Raw genomic sequence first — 26,109 nt, forward strand, 5'->3', positions numbered from 1 at the left:
AGGATGACGTATGGGGAGAAACACAAGCGGCACTTTAATAGTAGTATAGATATATATGATTTTAGTTCCGAGCCGCTCGATTTGACTATGAGTATGTCACGTTTGGAAACCGTTTGGTAATTCAAATTGTGGTTTGAACCTTCCAAATGTTCTTCGGGTCTTTGATTTGGACTCATTTGGGCTCGGATTGAGTCGAGTTTGGTGTCGTTGGGTTCGTATTTCCGAGACGTTTAGTTCGACTGTAAGTTTGCTGAAATTAGAGTTCAGATGACCCCAAATTTAATTTTTGAAGTTTCCAACTTGATTTTGCCTCGAGATTCGTGTCCGATCAAGATAATTTTTTATGACGTATCAGTCATAACTAATTTTTTTTTTTAATTTTTATCAAAATTGAAATAAAAATGTTACTATGAAAGATACATTTATTATTATTCAAGGAAAACTTAATATTCTATAAATTCTTTTAAAATCAAATAATTAATAAATATATATTTTCCACCTAACCCTTAAAAAAGCATTAAAAATTAAAATCACAAGGAAAAAAAAATTCCAAATTCGTGTCCGGCTATCTGGACCGCTGAACCAGAATAAGTTTCCGGTCCAGGTGAAGAAGGCACACAAATAACCGCAGCGTCGTTCCTTCTCCCTCATTCGCTCCGTGGAGAAACAGACTAATAAATAAATAAACCACCTGCGTCCTCCCATTTGGGTCCTTAGCTTCCCCCTTCTTAATATTTTCTCACTCACGATTGCGCTTCGTCTCCGTCAGAGGAGGGAATAAGGCAAGGATTTGTGATTGTCTTTAACGCATTTTGGCTTTGGTTCAAATCTGGATCTGCTTGCCCAAGTTGTTTGTATTGAATAGAGGGAGGAAGAGAAGGCAAATATCGAATAAGGTTTGTGTTATATTTTTCCGGTAAGTTTCTCTCGGAGTTCATATTTATTATGCTTATTGCTTCAATTTGTTTGGATGCTCCCGGATTTAATTTTTGAAGTCTCCAACTAGTTTTTTGCCTCGAGATTCGTGCCCGATCAAGCTAATTTTGATGACGTATCAATACTGATGTTTTTCTCCTTTTTTTGAGAATTTAGGTTCTTGTTGTGTGTTCATGCTTGGATTTGTGCCTATTATGGCTGGCTGTTATGTCAAGCACATTAATTTCTTATTTCAGTTACTGGATCTAGATGTTCCTGTGCATATTCCCCCAATTAGCTAGTTCGAAAATTTCAGCTTTGATTTTATTTATTGTGACGGGATGTTTTGTGAATTAATGACATTTATTTCTTGTAAGTTTTGAGTTTTTATGGTTTTGGGATTTTGGTGTTGGGATTTCTATCATGTTAGCAAAGATATCAACCCCGTTGAATTGAAATCTTTGCATTTTATGCATAATCTGTGTTTGAAAATTGTTAGTGTTTTTGCTTAATCGTGGTTTGGATGTGAACTATGCAGACGAGGAGCATAGAGAAGATGGAACCTCAGCTTAATGGAGAGGACCATGATGAATCACCACTAGGTGTGAGGAAGATGCACAGATTCGAGCATATTGGGTCAATGGCTTCTGTTTCGCAGTCATATGGCCCTATGAGAACTCGAAGTAGACTTTTGATGAGCATTTATGTTGTGATATTTAAAGCAAAAATCAACTTGCTTCTTCCTTTTGGACCTTTGGCAATGATTCTCCATTATCTTACCCAAATGCATGTAAGGTTGATTACCACTTTTTAATAGCTTTTAATAACATGCTAAACTTTTTCAATCCAACTCTCCTATTGGTAGATATAAATTAATTTTACAACTTAATTGCAATATTTGATTCCTTTGTCTCTAATCTTCTAGTTACTATTACTTTTTGACTAATGTGTCACATTGTATTATGTTGTGAGTCTGATAGTGATATTAAGGAGCCCATTTTTATTAGTAAGAATGTTTAATTAATTATAATTTTGTATATAATTTATTCTTGGAATTAGTGTCAGTAAGGATGATTAGTTTGTTGGAGTTAACTTTGTATTATATCAATCCCTACTTTAGCCCAGTACACTACCATCAATGTCCTTATCTCTCACCTCAAGAAACACTATCAACCTCCTTCAACCTAGTCAAAAATTTGCCATCATCCAAGAATCAATAGAGACCACATCGGGTTCTTCAAACTTTATCATATCTACTATTGTCACCCTTAAATTTTCAGCAATTATAAAATGTTTAACGCTTGTCAATTTACAACAAGCCAAATCTTAGTCAACGACATTTTTGACAACTTTTTAAGCCTTATCTTGCTCCATTGATTCATCCACATTGTAACCACATAAGATTTCACCATGTAGTTATACATGATCTTATCATCTAGCTCCATGAACAGCCAATTTGATTTGCCTCTCCAATCCTTATTCTTTCTTCCTTCAAATGCAACAATGGAATCAATAGTGATACCATCTGCATTTGATTGGGGATTATTGGGCAAGACTCAACAATTAGGATGATCAAATAGCGTTTATCCTTATTATCTTGAAAGGTATTACTTTGCTAATGACAAATCTGGAAAGCACATTGATCAACCTGTTTAACAGGGAGCATTTGTAACATCCATATTTTATACATCCATAGTTTCTCATTAAAAAAAGAAAAATAATAATTGAATAATTTCATTATCATTCAAAAACAAGGGAAAGATGAGATGGTGAAGACATTAAGTTCTTTTTTTTGCAAAGTTCTGTGTCAAGTCAAATATCATCTTCATCATATTAATGAAGCTAGCATTATTTTGAGCATCGAAGTGGTTGGCCAATCATTGATGTGATGTTGATTTATAGTATTTTCTTATGATGAAATGCATGTGCAAGCCTCAAGTCTCAATCAAAACATGCCAAGTTCTTCGAGTACTCATCAATCAAGATTATCTCTTGCGACTTTTGGCCTAGTCTTGAAAGAGTATGGCTGATTGAATGGTTGCTACCCATTGAATTTTTAGGTATCAATTTTTAGTTCAACCCATAGATGTCAATGGCGCAAAATAGCACGCGCCATGGCGCACGGTGCGGCGTGGCGCATCTACGGCGCCATGTGTATGATGCGGCGCAGACGTTCAAAATGACGTGTGCTATTTTCGCCACATGCGCCATGGCGCACGACACAAAATAGCGTGCGCCATTGTTTTAGATTTTTTTTAATGTAATTATAAATATTTTTTTATATTTATTTTTTAATTTTTTAGATAATATATTTTCTAATTTTTAAAGATATTAAAAGTGTTAAGATAAATGTTAGATTGCATATTTTTATCTTCTTAATGTTATTTGCTTTCATTTAAATATATTTGAGTTATATAAAGATTGACTACTTATTGGACTTGAAATTGTTAGAGACATGTTAAAGAATAATCTCATTGGAATTTATTGTATGAAGGCATATATTTGATGGAGAACATGAAAGTTGAAGTGACTTTTTTTAGTAATGGACTTGATATGATTGTGACTGAAGTGATATCTTGATTGGACGTGGTAATTTTCTTAGCATGTTAGTTAATTGGTAGATAGTTTTTAGAATGTAGAATGATATGTTAGGACAGACAAACATTCCACAAAATATAACAGCGTTATCTGTTTAAATAAATTGCTTGGGTGATTGCTTGAGTAAATTGCTTGGATTGTTATTTATAATTCTTGTATAATTTGCGTCATGTTCAAAATGGCGTGCGCCGCGCCGCGCGCTATGCGCAATGGCTCCAATGGGACCTTTGCGCCATGGTGCGCCATTCGCCGTTAACAAGTATGGTTCAACCTTAAGGTTAGGGTCGTTGTTGGTGAAATGTTAAAGAAACGATTCTTGTGAGTAAGTTTTTAATTAGTTAGTATTTGATTAGCATTTAATCCATTTATATAATTAGTTTTGTTGAGTATGTTTAGTTGAAGTTAGTTGGGGATAGCTTTGTATTTTATAAATACCCTCAATTTGGGAGAGTAATGACTTGAGCGTGAATCAAAAGTCCCTTCTTTTAATCGGTTCTTCTCTTCTCCCTCAAATTTCTTGAGTGATGAATAGCTTGAAATGCTCAGATTTGATTTAGGATTTTATCACATTATGAGGTGGGTTGAGGTTGATCTTGCAATGAATGGTAGTTAACTTTCATGATTTTTATGCTTGCCATGCAAAAATGGTACACACAAGAGTACGTGATTAGTTAAATAATAAAGCGATGAGAATCAAATATTATCTCATAAAGATTGGATTATCAATTAAATTAATGGAAGCTTTATTTGAAGGTTCAAAATGTGAATGAAAAATCTAAGGATTAGGTTTCACCAGGATATTCTCAATTGGTTAACTTGAAAGTTTGATTAATTGACAAAAATAAATTTATTGTAATGATATCTAATGTTGCTCTATGCCATTCTTTCGAAAATTTAGAGAGACAACATAACCTAGCTTTATCTGTAAAATAAATTTAATATTGTATATTTTGTTAAAAATAAAGATCCAAAAGATTTCAATATGGTATTCACTCTTAAGGTCAACGTTGGGGAAGATAATAGTTTCAAAAATCATTTTGTGCATGTCATTAAGTCTACATATGCAAAACTTATACTTGATTGTAATTTTATAAATGACATGACTATTTATTCATATACTTGAAAAGAGCCATCGTTTGTTGTGAGAAGGGCATTAACTATGTATGAGGATAAGCTCTCTCAGTTAAATCCCTTAAGGAATAAGTCATGGACTTGACATTTGAGCTCATCATACTCATTTGGTAGTGAGGCAAGTTGGGGAACATATATTTGGGGCCAAATCAATGGCATGTTGAGGTGTCCTTGATAAGGGTGTTTTTTTTTTTTTTTTGGAAGTTCTATAGGACAAGCATCTAGTAATCAGACAAAAGTCCATGCACCTTAGGTGGGAGGGACTCAATTGTGGGTTAACTTGAGGTGTTCAAGGGAATTGGAGCATTTGTAATACTTCCATTAATTTCAAGCATGAATTGAAGTTAATTGATGACATGAGAAGGTTCCTTCTCTATAGGGCAGAGGAATCTTGTGGTTGCTATGGGACAACCACTTAAGGGATTTGAAACAACATACTTGTCTTGATATTTAAAAGCATTCATGTTTAAATGCCCATAATGGATGGCATTCAAATCATATAGACATGGTCTTCCTAAGAGCACATGGGTAAAGTCTATGAGGAAAACATTATAGAATATTTCTATTAGTGTACTCTCTGAGTTAAATAGGTATTAGACAATACTAGAGACTAATATAGAGGTCTTATACACCCAAGCTGCCTTACATGGCTAAGGATGAGGCTTAGGGTATGGTTCATTCTAGCTAAGGTAGAAGTGGATATGACATTCATCCACCTATCATTGTCAATAATAAACTTGCAAGACTTGCCGCCTCTCCTAAAATCAGTATGAAAGATATTTTTGTGCTTCCAATCAGTTTTAGCTCGTGAAGTAGCAAATATACAACACAAACTAATCCTGTATCTTCTCAACACCACTAATCTCCTCATTGTGGTCCACCCCAACCTAATCAACCTTGTGATCATCAATATGATTCAAATATCTAGAGTCTATGTGGATACTCCAATGAGGGAAAGTATTCACATAGTGGCCTGCCTATCTTGCCACGTGTGATGCAAATAATGTTAGATCTCTTAGAATCAGATGTTCCAACCATTTAGGATCAATGGATTCCTTAGAAGTAGAGGTTGAAGCTTGGGAAGACTTTGGTTGAGAATTAGTTCCATATGAGCTAGAAAATTTATGCATGGTGTTTCAAATATTATTTGCTCAGACTTAAAAGCAAGATGGAAAGCATCCTCAAGAGTAAACTTCTTGAGTTAGCATTTTCTATCGAATATCAAATCAAAACCTCAATCAAAATATTATAATTATGGTTTGAGGGTCCTCAATGGCATTGTACTAAATCATAATCTCGGCAAAGTGTGTCATATTATCAACAATAGATTTAGATTCTTGTTGAATATTGGTTGATTAGTTTGGAAGTAGATCATGAAAAATTACAGGAAAATATTTTTTTTACTTTAGGGGCTTTTTCATATCATCCCAAGTGCCAATGGAGGGATGTCCTAACCTTAAATTTTATCTCGTAAAGGTTGACCCAATAAATTTTAGCATGACTAATTAGTTTTATGCAAGTGATTCTGACTTGATACTCATAAAATATGGCTACCTAGTTGAGGTATTGATCCATGTTAGTAAGCTAATTATGGAAGACTTATGAGTCAAGTTGATCATCAAAAGTAGGCGTATCAATTTTAACCTTTTGGTTTATGTCATCATTAAGGTAATTGATGCATATGTGATGTAGAACAAGAAGGCCATAATAGAATATGATTTTCATGGCAGAAATTTGATCTTTAAGATGACAAATTTTTTTAAGTTTTATTGTAGTGGAGTGATCATCACATAAAGAATTGATTATCAAAGTGCGAACATAGAAAAAGATCTAATGATAATTCATTCATGGAAAGAGTATAATCATTCGACACTTCATGGAAAATTTTCTACTTTGGAAATTGTTACATTGCCATCATCTTTATGGAAGAAGTTAATAATTATCATGATCGTCACCTAAATTTGAAAATAATTGAAGATTGATTTCATTATGAAAATAAATATTACTTCTTTTAGGGAAAGAATATGTCATTCACATCTTCAATTCAGGGTGAAGCAATCAAGGAAGAATTTGATCATCAAGGAAGCAATATTATGAAACCACACTCCTTTTATATGGTTTTAACCCTTTTTTTTATTTTTTTATTTTTAGAAGCATGGTGAGATATCCACCCCTCTTTCTCCACCTTCCACTAAAACTTCAATGCAAAGAAAGAAGTTTTCAATACTTTATAATCAAGTATCTCTTCAATTAAGCAATATGACATTTGATATCTAATCAAATCATGAACATTTTGAACCTTCCCTTTTCCTTTATGAAATTACATAAAAATGTGCATTGAATGCTTATAATGTTTGAGTTGTATTGGAATACCATGTTAGTTTGAATCCATATAAGATGTTACTTGTGTGCAACTAAAGGTGAAGCTTGATGACTTCGTCCTATTAAATTTCTTTGGCGAGTTCCTTAGAAATATTATTTGTATTTCTCTTTATATTATTTTTCTTCATTGAATAATAATATCCCTTCCTTTTCCATTTTTATGCTGTCATGATTAGGTCACCTACCATATATATTGATATACCATGAGATGGCACACCATATGTTGACTCATCATAAGGGTGAGGGAAACATTCACAAGATGGCTTTGAAATGTAACTATTATTTCTTTTTAAATATCTCCCTATACATCAAGGTGAATGAAATTGTGCCTCATCTATATTGGGTTAATCATAATATTCATCCACAATAATGGATGATGATGATGATGACGTCTAGCTAATGGAGGTGGCATGATAAGATTTGGAGATGGAATTGGAGTAGGAAGTGAGTTCCCATCACCATCCTCAAGAGATAACTCCTAGTCTAGGGTTGGGCTCTACAGCATGGTTCCTACTAGCTATATGTTTTAGGTCATCCAACCTAACTTGGACTTCACGAATGGTTAGTTGGTGTAAGGGTTGAAGGTCATCTAGTTATTCTTGTAAATGAAGGGATCCTCACGCCGATAAGTGTGGGCCACTATGACCTTCATTAAGGATTAAGTGAAAATTTGAAAATTTTATGCTAAATTTGTGATAATGCTTTAGTTTTTACGAATATAGTATCAATTTTTCAGGATTTGTAATAGTTACAATGCTTGAAATCTTGGTGCATGTACCTTTGGATAACGTACTAGTGAATAACACCATATGGTGCCTCCTCATAAGGTTGGGGGCAACATTCACAAGGTTTTCATGGAACATAATCATCGTTTCTTTTAAAAGGTCTCATCCATCTTAGGATAGTCATAATATTCATCCATCTAGAATGGATGATGATGATGATGATGATGAAGTCTAATCTGGGGAGGTGGTGGTATAGGATTTGGAGGTGGAATTGGATTAGGAGGTGGATTGGAATTAGTAAGTGGTTCATCCTCAAAAGCATCCTCTTGAGCTAGGTTGGGATTGAGTGTAGGGTTCCTACTAGCTCTATTTTCAAGAGAGTCCACCTTGGACTTTATGATAGGTGTGTTGGTGGAAAAGGTGAAGGTCCCTTGATTATTCTTGTAAAAGAAGAAAGGGATCCTCATATACTTTGTTTAGAATGTTGTTGATAGCCACTGTGGGTCTTCATTAAGGATGAGTGAAAATTAAAAATTTTCAGTGCAAAGTTGACATCAATTTTCCAGGAATTTGTAGAAGTGTTCTAAGTAGAGAAAGTTGAGCGAATAAAAAATGGATTGCTAAACTTAAGATTTGATCATAAAATGATTCAGATATGGTCAGATTACTTATATAGTAAAAGATGCTGAAAATATGTAGAAGCTGAAAAATGTATGTAATTTTTCTTTGGAACCAAATGAGGTTGGATTAACTTGAAAATATTTGACATGGCTTCTCTAAATGTCTCACCTATAAAGTTTCAAGAAAAATTATGTTGTTTAATATTTTTAATAATTCTAGTGTCACCTAAAAATTTAATGAAGAAATTCACCACAGAAGTTTTCCTCTAAAGAATAACTTGTTCTGATATCAAGTATGATGCATAATAAATTAAAATCTACATGCTCTGTAGAAGTATGGTAGAATACACCCTTAATTCATTGGATCCTTGCAGTTAATCTTTAGAGAGCATGAAACCTCTATTAAGTTACAAGTATGAAAATAAGAATGTAACAAGCAAAATAATATTCCAATTCTAGTTAGGTTAGCCAAACAAGATACTTAACCCTAAGAGCATGGAAATACAGCAAGCTGAAGGAAGATATAGTTTGTGATGAACTTAATCAACTAAAACTGGTGTGAAATGGGGGTAAATGAAATTAAAGTCCATGAATAACCTTTCGTCATGTTGATCTTCTTTCTTCCTTGGAAATACTCTAAAGGATGTGAACATACACAAATAAAAGTAATTCTCTTGTGGTGAAAAGCATATAGAGAAACGAATACTCAAAGAAACAATTTAATTCAACTAGTATCAAACTTCATCTCTTGATATGATAACAATGCATGATATATGTAGACTATATAATCAAGTGAACCAAATGAGACGAAGGAGGGAGAGGTCTTTAGCTAATCATAGGGAATTGGAGAAATGAATGTTTGTGAGTCATCCATATTTTCTAAGAGCTTCAAAAGAACTCAAAGGACAAGCGCCAACTCTTATTTCAAATCCAAAGCCTTTTTCACTTAAATTAAATGCAACGGAGAGGGGCAAAGGAGAGGGACCAACCAAGCCATTTAGAATGGTGAGGTGGCCAGTCAAAAGTGATATGGCAAGTCAAAAGGTTATGTGGTGTTTAAGATGTATAGTTGTGGTCAAAAGGGGTCTAAATGGGTAGGCTAAGGCAAATAAATTGTTGGGCTTGCTCAATGCTCAAGTTAATACAACCAAACATACATATACACATGACTCAATAGATCACATGACTGCAACATAAGGCCCAAAAACATAAAAGAAGCCTCACAACACAATGCCTATAATATATCACAAAACAATGACCTGACAATATAAAGGTCCAACAAAATGAAAATATATAAGTAAAAATATGATTAAAAAGTCATAGGTATAAATGATCTAAATTTTGTGATTACGACAACAATTGAGATGGCTTGCATTAGGCTTAAATAAGGTCATTAGAAATGAAAATCTAGATGAATCTGACACAACTTTTTGGATCTAAGTCCATTATAATGGCAGCTAGGTTAACCTTATCTTCTTGGAATTAATATAAATTAGGTTGGTTCTAAATTCGACAATGCCAATGACCAAAATTAAATTGATTTAAGATTCCTATATAAAGATATTTGAATGAATATTTATTTTCGCATGCATGTATGTTTAGAGAATAATTTTAGTTTTTCTTTTTAATCCAAGGCTATGTTCCTAAATAATAGTTTTATTCACCTCATTATTGTGCTAAAACTTTAATTTATTAAATGATTTTTTCTGCATAATAGGCTAAAATACTTTGGCTAATAAACAGGCTTTAGATCTAATTAAAACTGTTGAAAAGCTTGTAAATTGCTTTAAATTTGACTCATTTAATTTCAAATCAATTTTGAGCTCCACCCCAAACTCAAAATCGATTTGAAGTTTGTTCAAACTCGTTCGGTATAGTGTGAGTCGACTCAAAATATACTCAAAATTAATTATTATGTAAAATGTACATTTTTGCATGAACTTGATTAAAAATCAATTTTAAGTCAACATGAAATTGAATCATTTCATCTGATCGGCTCAACTCAAAATGATTGGATTGTGAGGCGAATTATATTCAATCATTTAGTTTCAATTTCTAGTCAAGTTCAAATGAGGACTCCCTCAAACTCGATTCAATGTTATCATAAATCCAATATTTGCATCCACATTACTAGATATGCGGATACTTGGAAACCAATACATCTCTAATCTGGATCCTTTGATAAAAAAAACTTCTGAACCATGTAAATTTGGGCTGGTTCTTTGATTTTGCTGGAGCCAATCTAAACCGATTAGGTTTGTCTCCCTAACGTATAATCATTTTCTCTCAATCAGTTTATTGGAATAATTAGCAACTTTTGAGACCAATAACCTAACAAACCAGTCTTGTGTATATGTGTTTGTTTTTCTTACAATGTAAAGGTTTAATTATCTCTATTTTCATATGCTTTTTGAGTTATTTTAATGTACATATTTGTACTGCTACCTCCACGAATTGTTTGCATTCTTGAAAGCCAACAACTATATTTGTATCTTTTAAGTTGAAACTTGAACCTGACATTTATAACATTAAGTGTTCCCTTTTCAGGGATGGGTTTTCTTTTTTAGCCTTTTGGGCATAGCACCTTTAGCTGAACGTTTGGGTTATGCAACTGAGTAAGTATGACCTGGAATCATAGTTGAGTTCTGTTGACACTTCCTTTATGCTAATTTTATGCGCTGATAAACTTATTTTTTTAATGATCAGACAGCTTGCATTCTACACTGGCCCAACAGGTATTCTCTACTTTCTGAATAATCTTTGTTAGATTATTCATATTGCATGCAGATATATTGATTTATTTTTCTGAAATCATTTTCGTGCCTACAGTTGGAGGTCTTTTAAATGCTACTTTTGGGAATGCGACAGAAATGATCATATCAATTTATGCTTTAAAAAATGGAATGATCCGCGTTGTTCAGCAATCTTTACTTGGATCTATATTATCTAATATGCTCTTAGTTCTTGGATGTGCTTTCTTTTGTGGTGGGATTGTGCATTCTGAGAAAGATCAGATTTTCAATAAGGCATGTATGTTTATTTATAACTCAAATTTCTATTTTTAAGAGCATAGGAGTTTTCTTTGCTAAAATAGTATAATTCAATCATAACAGGCAGCTGCTGTGGTAAACTCAGGATTACTCCTGATGGCTGTAATGGGTCTGACATTCCCAGCAGTTCTTCACTTTACACACTCAGAGGTGCAATATGGAAAGTCTGAAGTTTCCCTTTCAAGATTCAGCAGTTGCATCATGCTTGTGGCGTACGCTGGCTATCTATTTTTTCAACTCAAGACTCGGCACAACATCTATAGTCCAATTGAAGAGGTCAGTCATCTGATACTGCTCTCATCATGAAGACCTTCATATGTGGTATGCAATTCTTTTATTTTTTTGCTTATTTTACTTGTCTAGTTTCATATGAAACTTTGAATAATAACACTTATTAGAAGAGTGGGATTCAATAGCAATTTACAATATATTTCTCTGTAAATTAACATTCATTTAGTGGTTGCGTAAGGTATACCTTAGCAGTGTCATATAGTTCAATAAGACGCTAAATTAAATCATAAGCTTGAGGTGATTAAATTGTGCGGTTTACTATTTTAGGTAGCAGGATTGAAAACATGTATTCAATCACATCATTTCATTATCATGAGAAGCAGCAGCAGCAGCATTGTTTCAACTATTTTCCATTCATTGTATGAATCATTTTGATTGAATTCTCAACAGCATATGACAATAAAAAAAGAAGTGTAGTTGATATAATTAGTGTGCATAATTTTGAGCTTCTCTTATCAGTATTTTGAATTATTTTCTCTCATTAATTTCTAAAATATTCTTGTTTTTTTTTAATCTTTGATCCCACTATTTTGGTAAGCAATGAAAAAGAAATGTTTATCATATTTCAAACGAGAAGCTTTTTTAAAAAAAACATTGTAAAATTAGATGCATTGCAGTTAATGTATTTCTAACTAATCGCTTCTCTGATGTTTTATTAGGAGTATAATGGATCTGCTATGTTATGACGGTAATCTTTGTTAACCTTTATAGTCAGTTTTTAAATTTAGATTAATATTTTTCTTTGTTGCTTGAAATTTAATTTAGGTTCATAAGTTGGATGAAATGAACTGAGTGTAGGAAAATTAAAATGCTAAGGTAATTGTTCAATGAAAGTCAAGTGTAAAAGTAGGTGCAGAGAAATTTGCCTAAAAGTTTTAAAAATATGTTTAGCTAGTACACTGCCCATTGGCGGATTTGGGGGGGGCCATCTCTCTCTCTGTTTCTCTCTCTCTCTTCCCACCATGAGGATGAGATGATTTTAATTTTTTTTTTTATTTTCCATTATATCTCTTATGAGGTGGGCTTTTTTTTTTGTTTAATTTTATTAGACCATCTTAAATTTTTGCTTTTCTATGTCATCGATTTAGGGAAGATTATCTTAAACCTTTTTTTTTTTTATTTATAATTCTATCTTTATTTATATATTTTTCCCATTTTAATCATTTATCTTCAAATTACTAATTTTTTCAAAATTAAAAATTTCATCAATTTTTTAAAATTATTTTAAAATCTCCAAATTTTCTTTTATAGGAAATTTTATAATTAAAGCCAACAAATTATACTAGAGAAAAATTACAATATTTAAATTTAAATCAAATAGCTTAAAATATGCTAATTGTAATTTTTAATATATTTTTATATTAAAAAGATGCAGCTTTTTTTATATATTTATTGCTTGTTATGAAAATTTTTTAATTATTATTTTTTATTTAAATTAAATATGAAAACCTTATGTTAGATATTTAAAAAAAACTCTAATGTTAATTTCAAGCTCGAATGAAAAAGCTTAACGATGTTTTTTAAATTAGAAAATTGTGCCCCCTCAAATAAATAATCCTGGCTCCGCCACTGACACTACCTAGTGCTCTTAGTGGCTATGATGGAGAAAGAAGGATTGAAACTCAAGCCAACATTTTATTTGGACATTGTCGTTTATGATGATTGCAAATTAACCTTTCTTACATGCTTAACTTTCTCTAAGTATTTTTACGAAATCAGAAAGGACTGCTTTCTATCATTTCTACCTTTCTTGCATATAAGTGCTACTCCTTATGCTGATGTTTAGTTTGGTATTCATGTGATCCTTATCCTTTGATCATTTGCTTTCATTGTAGGAAGAAAGGCAGATTGTTGATATTCAAGATGAGGAGGATGTGCCTGAGATAACTCTTTGGGAATCAATATCATGGCTTGCTGTTTTGACTGCCTGGGTTTCTATACTCTCCGGCTACCTTGTTGATGCTATTCAGGTGGAAATGCTTCGGCAAATATTTAGTTTTTGTTTTTCCATTTTTTTTATTAGTTTCAGAGATTTTTATTTGTTTAATATTTGAACTTTGACTAGAATGTAAAGAAAGAAGATAAACCATCTGCAGAAGTTCATTCATTGGAATGTCAGACATGATCAGCTTTGAAAATCTTAATAAGGAATAAATTTTATACAGTCAGGGAAATGAAAGTTTAAATCTTATTAGTTACTCCAGGTTGCATAGTATAGGTTACTCCAGTTTTGATCAACTATTTACTATTAAGATAGGAAGCGCCATCTTATTAGTTACTCCAGGTTGCATGGTATAGGTTAGCAGAAACTCAGACAGCTCTTTTTAACCTTTGCTAACTTGATCGCGACAAAAGGCTGATGGTTGTATTTCAATAATTGAACAATGTCAGAGTCTATTAAAACACAGCGTTTTTTTCTGTTGCTTGCTTTCCTTGCTTTGATGAACTATTTACTATTAAGAGTCGATGTTCTGCTATCTTAAATCAGAAATTTACTACAGTTATTAAGTTATTCAAAAGATCTTTCCTTTGAGTTTGGAATCTCTAGAATGTTGTTGATGCAAATTTTGAAGTCTTTATCCATTGAAAACTCAATATGGATTTATGTGACTGTCACGTTGATGGGATGATGGTTACCAACAATGGTGGTGGCTGCTGTGGCAACCGATATTGGCAGTGGCACGACGATGGTGACTAGTGGCAGTGGCGATAGCGATGCTGGTTGTGATTTTCAACAGCCACTGGTGTCAATGATTGTAATGGTGGCTGTTTATTGGTGGTTGGATGAGATGATTTTCATTTTAATAATAATGAAAACATCGAAAAACCTCTATAACATTATTGAGTTTTTTTAAAAATATTTTGATTTATTTAAAAAATTAAAATAGTTAAAAAACAGAACAAACATGTTTTTAGAAAAAATAAAATATAAAAAACATAAATTGATTCCAAAAAGGTCCTTAGTTTCTATTTTTCTAGCTTTTTCTTAATGTAGCATGCCCATCATTTTGATGACTGTGGGAACGTTAAGTTTTATCTAATATTTTGATTGCCTTGGTAAGTTTGGTTTATTGCTGCCAGTTGTTTCGATTCAGCTATCACAGATTCCGATGTGCTGTTAGCTTCTAAGTCTATTTGTCAATATCTTGGTTCCTTTGTTCTGCTCCCAGGAGTGCGGATGCATGTGTTTGTTGTTTTGCTACAGTGATTTGTCGAGGTTGTTTGTTCATGTGAATATTGTTCCGTCTTGGTAGTTGATGGCAGCGCTTTTCGATTCCCTTTTTGGCTTGGTGCTTCGTGACTGTATATGTTTTGTCTGCCTCTAGCTTTCCTTACGGGAGCTAGTTCCTTCAACTACCCAATCTTCCTGTTTCATCATTGCTGGCTTAGTCCAAATTTCCTAATGGGCTACTAGTGTTTTCTACTAGGGTTTTGTTAGCTATGTGGGACATAATTTTGTTTTGGCTATTGGGGCACCTGTTATCTATTAAAATCAACTTTTTTTGAATTCAACCTTGCAATTTTTTATCATGCCTTGAGGATATATATATATATTGGTTGTGTTTGTTCCATATTGATTTCCTTTTTATGGTATGAATTTTAATTATTTTATAATTTTGTATTTGTTCACTAATTTAGGTAACACAGAAGTCACCAAATTTTGTAGTGGTATTAGAAATGATCTTTCTTTATTAGATTTAAATGAGAATTTGATTTTTAACAATACATAATGACGAAAAAGATTCATGTAGCCAACCCCATATAGTGGGACAAAGGCTTGATGTTGTTGTTGTTGTTGTGTTGTATTTGTTCATTGATTTCTTGTGTGATATTAGATTTGGTGACTTCTGTGTTATTGTTTGACTAAATTAAATGTGTTACCTAGTTTTGAATCCGAGTAATCCTTAACTAAAATAAGAGTTGGTAAACTGCAAATTCTGGTCATTTGTGGTTTTTGTGTGTGTGCATCTTTACTTAGATTTATATTAGTGAAACGTATAATTTAAGACATCCTACATAGCTTTTCTTATAAAGTCATACCAGAATGTTTTTTTATTGCTGAAATGGACCGCCCCTTTCTATGACAAATGGCGTGCAGATAATTCTTCACCAAGTGAGATCTAAGAACTCAATATCTTTCCCAACCATATCAATGTACCAATTCCAAGATCTGGTTCGAGTTATATTGTTTTGCTATCCATTTTACAGTAATAACTTTTTCAGTTGTTATTACACTATGAATTACGCCATTTCACAAAGAAGAAAAGCAATCAGCCGCCCTATACAAATTTGAACAAATATAACACATTGCTTTATGTAATAATTAAATAAGATGTCTATTCAAAATATTTCAACAAATTAATGCTTAAAATTCAATGGTAAATTATTTATTAAATCCATAGTTATGTAGATTGAATTGAAACTAATATACTACTAACATACACTAAAGATAAAATGTCTCTTATAATGTATTTTCCCTATAGTTTTATTTCTGCCGTGTTCCATTATAATCTAGTGTGCTGCTTGCGATGTTACTTCGTCCTTAATTTCATTGAGGTTTTTTTCAGCATGATCAATCCTTAGTAGCTCGCCAAGTTATCTTAATTAGCTTGGTTTTGGAGATATCCATTATATTGTTACACACATTCGATCTAGCTTTTCTATATATATTAGTTTTATGTTCATATGTTGAAACTTGTTCCTCCACCCACATCCTTATTGATAAACTTCTCCATTAAAACTTTTTAATATGAACAAGAACCATTTTAGTGGCCATATACCGTAAGAATTCCATAGGGAGAAACTTTCAACCACAAAATCCTTAAATGCATTTAGCGGTTATTTGGTTTGAATTAAAATGAATATAAAATATTCCAAATACAAGAGTTTTAAGAATATTGGTGTTTGATTTGAAGCAAAACAAATGCAATGTAAAATTTTGGCATATCTGGAATGCTCCATATAGTGTAAATCTAGTATATTTCGAACTCGTCCGATTTAGAAATTAGTAAATTAGTGAAAACAACTCTCTTTGTTTCTTCCTCTTAATTTCTCCTCATGCTATATCCTTCACACATTTCCCTCTTGGTTATTGGTTCAAGAGGTGGCATATTTTCCCTATCGCCCAACATTTTTACCTCTCGATCATCCCTCATTGTGCCGATATTGGGATTTCCCCCACTTCCTTAGCCACCCGCCGGTCCCCTCGCCTATGATATTGCCGATTGGGTATGAAGCTCTAATATTTTATTCATCATGTCCTCTAGGTTAGAAAACCTTCCTTCCATGGATGAAATCATTTCCTCAATTTTAGATTTGAATTGACCAACTTCTTCTTTTAGTTTCTTTTTCAAAGCATCCACTTTCTTCGGCGCTATAGGTCCAGAATCAGCTATGATACCAATTTGATAGGACTTGATGATCAAAACAGCACACAACAACATAAAAAGCAGCAACTTACTCCAAATAGATCCAGAAATAACATAAAGATAGCTGTTTTTACTAATTTTCAAGCAAAACAAGACAAGATATAAGTTGATTTATTGTTCGAGAGGTGAATCGTCTCTCTCACAATTCCTAGCAGCTAATAGGAACCCAAACATCTCACAAAAATTGCTGCAGAAATTCCAAATCATAACATTAAAAAAACCTAACCCACCATACCCCCCCCCACCCCACAAACAGCTCAAATCCCCTAATAAATGCCCATTACATCTAATAAATACTCCTTACATCTTTCCCAAAGAGTTTCCTCCTACAATCTCTTCTCCTATAGGTAATAAAGGAGGTATTGGGCCCCACATGGGCAGCTGGATTGTTGTTGCCAGCTACATCAGATAGTTGGATGGTTGAATTGGAGGAATGCATCTGCCCTATTGTGTGATAGAAAAGTACCCCTCATATTTAAGGAAATTTTTTATAAGATGGTGGTGAGACCTGCATTGCTTTATGTAGCATAATATTTACTATTAAAATGGAAGCATAAAATTAAGTTAAGTGTTGTAGAGATGATGATGCTCAGATAGACAAGTGGCTTTACTTTTAATGATAGAATACAAAACGAGTACATACATGAAAAGGTTGGAGTAGCTCCAGTAACAAATAAGATTAGAGAGAGTTGTCTTAGATGTTTTGGTCACATAAATTGTGAACCTTCCGATGACAAAGTTAGGAAAATAGATGTATTAGATTTGACATATGTTAAGAAAGGTAGAGGTATGCCTAAAAAAATTTGGTTAGAAAGTATTAGAAATAATCTTTTTTTGTTAGATTTAAATGAGATTTTAACTCTGAATAGAACACAATGGAGAAAAAGAATTCATGTAGCTGACCCCACATAGTAGGATAAAGGCTTAATGATGATGATGATGTTGTTGTTAGCATTGATATTTTTTTAGATGTTTTTGACATCTTTTATGCAATATTAATATTGATAAAATATGTGACAACTAAAAAGGATTAATGAATACTATTGTTACATTGTCGTTAATAAATGGAAATTATCATATGCCATATATCATTTCCTTAATTATTAATAGTACTTTTTCTTATCATTATTAAGTTTATTTTGTGAAGTATATGCCTACAATATTATTCTTAGCCTATTGATGCCTTTACTTTGGTTGAAAATACTATAATTTAGATATGTAATATTTATAATTATATGATATAACATTATTGTATATTTTATGATCTCAGCCGTCCCTTGGCCCTTGATTCCATGGCCAGCATGGGGATCCATGAGAGGCTCACCTAGATCACGCTGTTAAATTTCAGCTATCCCTTTGCCCTTGATCCCACGTCTAGCATGGGGATCCATGGGAGGCTCACCTGGATCACGCTGATCTCCTTCTATATTTGGGTGGCTAATTCAGGAAGGATTATATTAAGGCAATTATGCATGATTTTATAGTTATTTGTTTCTTTATTAAGACATCTTGCATAGATCTATAAACATAGATAGTTTTGTATAATAAAAAAAAGTCTTTCCCTATCCAGTTCTTTGAATTTAACATAGTATCAGAGCAAGGCATTAAGTTATTCTTCAAAAACGATAGCGTTAGAGGGGAGAGTTGGTTCTTGCATTATGTTCTTTCTTGTGTATCTTGGGCAGACGAGTAAGTGAGAGGGCTTCCCCTTTGCGGACTTGTGCGTGCGGCTCTCTTGCGTGCCTACCTGAGGCCGAACTGAGTGAAGAAGAGGATCAAGAGAGGGATCGAGCAGGAACTGCATGCGTGCGTGCTTGAGCGGGGACACCCCAGCCCTTGTGCATATGCTGGAGCCGAACCGGGAAAGGAACAAGCTATTGAAGAACTGTTATACACGCCATCAAATCCTCCACTCGAAAACCCTTCCTTTCCCCAATTCTCAAACACTTATGCATGTTGTCGATCCATTATCCTCAGATTTAGGATGTGTACAAGAAGGTTGAAGCCTCCTGGATAGTAGAAGAAGGTGACCTCTCCTAAGATCTCTGCCACTGGGATCAATCCCTCAAATCAGACGAATGCCACTTCGTAACTCACATTCTTGATTCTTTGCTATTACTGACATAATAGTTATTGAGAACCTTGGCAGTCGGATTTGGATTGAAGTTTGTTTGTTGGATTCTATGCTCACCAATGGAACGATCTTGATACGTGGAGTTGCTCGGACGATGTGCGCGGTGAGGAAAAAGATGACTGTCTTGGTGGTGAGACAGTTCACTACTACGGTCCAGTGCATGCTTATGGTGACCAAAGAATTGATAAGCACGTAATGGTGAAGTATGCTACATCCCTAAGTAGGGAGTCGATCATGGATATCGAGGTTAAGGCTATAGAGAGATTATAAGCACTTTATCCTACCCTGAAGGAGTTGGAGCTTGCTGGTTCTCCAGGTTCCCACCCCTAGCCTTCATTGTTAGAATTCTGAGGAATACAAGTTTCCACAACTCGCTTTCATTGCCAAAATTCTAAGTAATATAGGTTCCCATCACTAGCCTTCATTGTTGGAATTCTAAAGAATACAATTTTCCACCATCGACATTCATTGCCAAAATTTTGAGGAATACAGGTTCCCACCACCAGCTTTCATTACTGAATTATGAGGATTACAGGTTCCCACCACTTGCATTTATTGTCGGAATTCTAAGAAATATTGTTCCTACCTACTTCATGCGTCCAAACCAAGAGATCAAGCAGGAGGGATCCTCTCACTTCTATTTAGTCCACTCTGGACATTGCATGTGGCAAGAGCTAAGAGTTCCCTCTTGTAAGGGTGTAGGGCCTGGACAAGCAAGATTGCAAGACTTGCACTCCTTCCTGCGATCAGACCAGAGGGATTAGAGGCCTCGCGTGCGCCTATATGGAGGTTGGTCGAACGGGAGTGTTCAAGTGGAGTCGGACAACTGATTTGCATTGGGCTGAAGGATGGATCGATCGGATGGGAGGAGATTTGCGTGCTAAGTGCTAAGCCGTTTGAGATGTGTTTTTCTGCTGCTGTCCTTGAAGCTTGCCGCATTGCTAAAAACAATTTTTTCCTACTACTGTGCCTTCATTGTCGGCCTTCGCTTGTGATTGCTATCTTATCAATAACCAATGTAGCCTTCATTCATACCCTTTACCACTGCAATGTCTAAAGCTAATTTCTCCCAAAGTTTTGACCAAATGGAGGACTCTATAGTACACCAAGGGATTTGATAACTCTACTTTTCTGGAACTAATTACCAAGCTTGGAATGACAGATCTATATTCCTCAGCTTGAGTGAAAGTGTTATGATCTCAGTCATCCCTTGGTCCTTGATCCGACGGCCAGCATGGGGATCTATAGGAGGCTCACCTATATCACGCTGTTAAATCTCAGCCATCTCTTGGCCCTTGATCCCACAGCTAGCATGGGGATCCATGGGAGGCTCACATAGATCACCCTTATCTCCTTTTATATTTGGTTGGCTGATTTAGAAAGGATTATATTAAGGAAATTATGTATGATTCTATAGTTATTTGTTTCTTTATTAAGGCATCTTGTATAGATCTATAAATATGGATAGTTTTGTATAATTAAAAAAAACTCTTACCCTCCCCAATTCTCTGAATTTAATAGTGTCCATAACATCTCCTGTTCTATTTTTTTACAGTTATGTTGTGTTGTCGTGTTTTTCTCATATTGTGTCCGTGTATAGGTTTCTTGGTGTGTCACTAGCCCCTTTAATTAATTATTGGATAATTTACATTCTTGAATTCATACCCCCTTAACGGGTCACTCCACAATTTCTTAGCCTTGATTTTTTTTTTCTTTTTTTTGTGTCTACTCACAGTTATTGCACACGTTTTTTTTTTTTTTTTGCCCCCGTTTTTTTTTTTTTTTTTTAAGTATCGCATACTGGTTACTCAAATTATATGCACAGTAAATGCTTAAAATAGAGCCCCTCGACTTCCTAGTTTGTGTACACGTGTTTGTGCTTAATTGAATTTATCAATCTTTGTTTTTAAGGTCTAATTGTTTCCTCATTTTCTCTAACAGGGCGCTTCTGAGGCTATGAACATGCCTGTGGCTTTTATCAGCGTCATTTTGCTTCCTATTGTTGGGAATGCTGCTGAACATGCAAGTGCCATTATGTTTGCCATGAAGGATAAGCTTGTTAGTGCTCGAGTGGATTATGTTAGCAAGTAAATGCTCTTTTGCTTTTTCATGACAACTTCAATTTTTTACAGGATATTTCATTAGGTGTTGCCATTGGATCGTCTACACAGATATCAATGTTTTTGGTAATACTTTGAAAATGCTATTATTTCCATTTTCTTAAATGGATCTGCATTCTTCCATTACTTTTTAATGTTTCGTCTGTAGGGGGGTCGTGTGTGGCTATTTTGAGGGGTTGGTTGTGCTCTGATTTTTTTTTCTTTTTGTTCTTCTTTATTTGCAAGTATATTTCATTATCATGTAATTATTTTTTTTACTCTACATAATTTTGTTATTTAGTGGTTAACCTGTTTCATAGGCTTACACTTATCACTAGTTTATCAGATTTTAGCCGTTGATTGGTTGAGTCCATTGATTTAAATTGGCTAGATTCAAGAGATATCTCCTTAAGGCTTCGTTTGGGACGGCTTTCTTACTACTTCTTAAAGAAGCTTTCTAGTCCAAAATTTTAATTTTTGTACTAAAAAGCTACTTTAAGAAGCAGTAAGAAAGCCGTCCCAGACCAAGCCTGAATGTGGAAAGTCTACATCATACTTCTCAGCTCCTTTTTTGTCCTCTTTTATTGCTAATTACTATGTGCCAGTTCTCGTTTTAAATCTCTATTTTAATGAAAGAAGAAAGAAGAAAGAAGAAAGAAAGATGGCTGTTTTCATACTTTTTATTGCTACTAATACTGTAGATGTGACTCGAGAACAGTGAAATGCTTTTTCTAGTCGAAACCACTACTTAAAAAAAAATGAAAAATACTAATGGCTTTTTTGTGACTGAGAACCGTAGATTCCATTCTGTGTGGTTATTGGTTGGATGATGGGACAAAGGATGGACTTGAATTTTCAGTTATTTGAGACGGCTACTCTCTTCATCACAGTTCTAGTTGTTGCTTTTATGCTTCAGGTATGCATGCTTAAGTAGATAAAAGTTGTTAACCTGCATCGCTTTATATTTTGTATGACCTATGTTTTGTATATTATTTTTAACAATAGCAATGTATTTTTCCCCAACAAGCTGAAATACTTAACCTACATTGTCAAGGCTTTTTGTCCTAAAGGATAAAAGTGCATGCCCTTGTTTCACTTGTATTTTTTATGGACTAATTATGTGAGATTAGAATCTGTTTTAGGTTTTGTTTGAGACAGCTTTCTTGTTGCTTTCTAAAACAACTTTTTAGTACAAAAAATTTGAATTAAAATGACTAAAAAACTATTTTAGAAAGCAAGAAAACTGCCCCAAACGAAGCCATCGTAAATAGAGTAGAAACGTTATGCCTAATGGTTCTCTCTGCAGAGCATAGAATTATCTTAAACGGAGGATATTACATTTTTGACCAAGTTATGAAGATCTAAAATTACGCATCTTTTTTTTTTTTTTCAGGAGGGCACTGCAAACTACTTCAAGGGACTAATGCTTATCCTCTGTTATCTCATTGTTGCTGCCAGTTTCTTTGTACATATTGATCCTGCTATCAGTAAGTCATGAAAATAATGTATTGAGGCATAATTTTTAAGTTCAATATTTGAGAAATCTGGAATAATTGCACTGGTCGAATTCCAAAAAAGCTTTGTTGCATGCATTTATACGTTAGGATAGCAACACTTAAAAAGCATATTTTCTCTATGCTGCTGCAATTACTGCCCTGATTTTAGTGCTGGGGCTTGGTAACATTGTTTTCAACTAGGTGCAAGTTAAATCACGTGTTAGACTAACGGAGGGTAGATACAGTTGTTCACAAAGTGTAGTGTGACATAGGAAACCACATTATCATCATTAGCATAATTTGCAGCTATTTGGGTTCGACAAATGCTAGCAAATGATGTGCAAGAAAATAAATTAAAGGAATGATGAAAGTCTCGTTTGTTTGGGCTTAATTACGCCGTTTCCGGATCTAAACGGCGAAAACAGTTACCGCTATACTGTTTGTTACACTACTTATGTAAAATAAGTTTTCTTACAACATTTTTCAACTGTTTTGAAAAGCTTTTTGATATTTTCTTCTCCGGTAGAACCTCCATTTCCTCAACCAATATTTTTAAAACTACCTTTTATGAAAGGTATTTGACAACCAAACGAAGCCTAAATCTGTTTTCTTCCGCCATTGAAGCTTTTGGTATTTTTAAAACCTCATGGAGCAAACAAAAATTATGCATAAAGAATTATACTCAGTGCATGAAGCTCCCACAACATAGTGTCGCCAAAATATTATGAATGACTGGGATTGCACAAGATCATTCTAGTTTGCAGAGGGTGACCCTGCCCTTTGAGCTTAAAATTTCTTATTAGGTTCAAAAAATTATGCGTAGTGCAGACAGTGTAGTTTCTTGTTTGCAACATTAATATTCTCTTTCATTAAAGATTTTGCCTCTTTAAAACATCTTTCTATGTTTTCTTTTCCCACATATTGTTCAAAAAATTTGTTGTGCATGGCTTAACATTTGCTCTTTTCCCCAGATGATTAGAAACCAATGTACCAACAAAAGCTGATCTCTCAGCGCCAATGCCACTATTCATTGCTGTGGGATAATCAGTATATTTCTGTGGAAAATAGCCATTAATGCCATCCTTGGATAGTTCTTCAATGTTTTTGGGATCCTTAAGCCTACTCGTCACATTCCTTCATTTCAACTATACTTTCCTCTCTTCAGCTATGGGCTTTTGCAAATGTTCATCTGATATATATTAGGAAGTTTCATTTTTTGTATTACTGCCAGCGAAGCTGTGTACATTGAACAATATAGTGATTACTAAGGTGACTAAGTGAGGATCACATGATGTATTCTACAGATAACTTGAGAGTATGAACCCAACATTTTTTTCTCTGTTGAAAAGAATTATTTGCATAGAGTTGGATTATAATTCTCCAATTTGTTTGATGATCTCATATCTATAATTATGGATTATGGCAATCCAATCTATTTTAGGTGATTAAGGCTTCGTTTGGGATCGCTTTTTTACGGCTTCTTAAAGTAGTTTTTTAATAAAAAAATTAAAATGTGTGCGCTAAAAAACTGCTTTAAGAAACAATGAGAAAGTTGTTCTAAATGAAGCCTAAGATTTTATGTAATTATTTCATAATTTATTTTATAAAAAGCTTCCTGTAGACAAACAAATCACTAGAGTGGAAATTTTGAAGAGGGATCTTTTTTTTTTTTATATAATAATAATAGCGACGAGGGCTCCTTAAATTTCTCTTTTTTGGAGCAAAATTTGTAAAATTTTGTGAACTTTATAGATTATTTGATGTTTTGATGATAATAAATATTATTAATTATGTTAAACTTTTACTGTTATATTTGTATGGACAAGCTTTCTACTTATACTAGTCATAGCAAGTATATATTAGAAGTCTGACATATGACTGAAGATATAATATGATGGAAATTAAAAGCTTAAGAATGTTCACTTAGTTTGTGGTCAAGAGAGAAATGTCTATTCACACATGCATGAGAATGTAACCAAGAAAATTATTTAGAATAATAGAACAAGACAATTTGATATTTAACCAGCATATTATAAGATGATATAATCATACTATAGGAAGTGGATGATATTTTTGGTATTTTGAAAGATCAAGTAATTGATTAAGAAAAAAGTAGAATTAAAAATTTAGAATTAATCATTATTTGATGCAAATCTTATGGGATGATCAATAATAAAGAAATGATACAATTGATATATATTCCTTTTTTTAATTAGATCAATTCAAAAATTGAATAAATCTATTATACGATGCATATTCATACTGTACAATGATATAAGCAATTAATCTGATTAAGGCTTCGTTTGGAACAATTTTCTTACTGCTTCTTAAAGCAGCTTTTTAGTACAAATTTTTTAATTTTTATACTAGAAAGTAATAAGAAAGCCGTCCCAAACAAAGCAGCTTTTAAGACTCTCATATCTAAGAGCAATGTAAAAATCAAATTTGAAAAATATCGTATTGTACGAAAACATGCCGATCAAATAGAGATGATTTTTAGGAAATCCCTTAAATGAACTAATTGTGTTGTACGATCTATATCGTATAGTTAGGTAAAATAGAGAAGTTCTTTCTTGAAAAGTTTTGTTTGAAATTTTGTTTGACAGTAGTTATAGGGTTTCAAATCAAAGTACCTCAATATAAATGCTTATCTATAAATTCAAAAATATAATTTTTAGTGGTGAGATGCTACTATTATTTGAGAGATTGGAGAGACAATTTTCTCATGCTACATTTCTTGTTTTGAGTTTTTCCACCACTTAGAAAGAGGCTTGTGTGTGAGATTTTTAGTACTTTGCTCAAATTATATCCTTGATCCTCTTATTTGAGAGTCTAAAGTTTTGATTTGAAATTTTTTTTATAACCTGATTGTAAAAGATCTATTGATCTCAAGAAAGAGCTTCTTGTATTATGCAAATTAATAGATGGGCTAGGATATTTATACTTTTCATGGGAGAAAAGAGGTGCAAGGGATTTTCGAATACCTTGCGAAGGACAAAGGCTTCTCCGCCATATGTGGAGCAAAATGAGTTTAATGGAATTCTAGAGTAAATGACTTGGGGTGTGGATGTAGGCTAGTAAATCGAACTACTATAAATCTGATTTGTATCTCTTTTATGCATTTTATTCATTTTGCTACTTATAGTATCTAAAGATGATTATATCCTCTTGTGATCTAGTGAGTATGAAAAATAAATTTTGGTATTAAAATTATTAATCTCATCCTTAAGCTAAACTAA

The 26,109-nt window shown here is 33.4% G+C and overlaps 1 protein-coding gene across 3 annotated transcripts; it reads left to right on the forward strand.

The window, feature by feature from the left end:
• Positions 1-625: 625 nt before the first annotated feature.
• On the forward strand, positions 626-24,249 carry LOC110092948 (vacuolar cation/proton exchanger 2-like). Of its 3 annotated transcripts, XM_020817662.2 has the most exons (12): positions 626-896; positions 1,454-1,705; positions 10,919-10,986; positions 11,078-11,106; positions 11,201-11,397; positions 11,485-11,697; positions 13,548-13,682; positions 21,217-21,333; positions 21,408-21,461; positions 22,174-22,290; positions 22,768-22,861; positions 23,842-24,249. In XM_020817662.2, exons 2-12 carry the CDS (start codon positions 1,472-1,474, stop codon positions 23,847-23,849), a joined length of 1,266 nt encoding a protein of 421 aa, XP_020673321.1. In that variant the 5' UTR covers positions 626-896; positions 1,454-1,471; the 3' UTR covers positions 23,850-24,249. The 3 variants fall into 3 exon arrangements, with proteins under 3 accessions (XP_020673321.1, XP_028552580.1, XP_028552579.1); XM_028696747.1 differs by lacking the exon at positions 23,842-24,249 and having other exon boundaries at positions 626-916; positions 22,768-22,872; XM_028696746.1 differs by lacking the exon at positions 23,842-24,249 and having other exon boundaries at positions 22,768-22,872.
• Positions 24,250-26,109: the final 1,860 nt, after the last annotated feature.

This window comes from Dendrobium catenatum, unplaced genomic scaffold (genome assembly GCF_001605985.2).
Source record: "Dendrobium catenatum unplaced genomic scaffold, ASM160598v2 fragScaff_scaffold_840, whole genome shotgun sequence".
Taxonomy (NCBI): Eukaryota; Viridiplantae; Streptophyta; class Magnoliopsida; order Asparagales; family Orchidaceae; genus Dendrobium; species Dendrobium catenatum.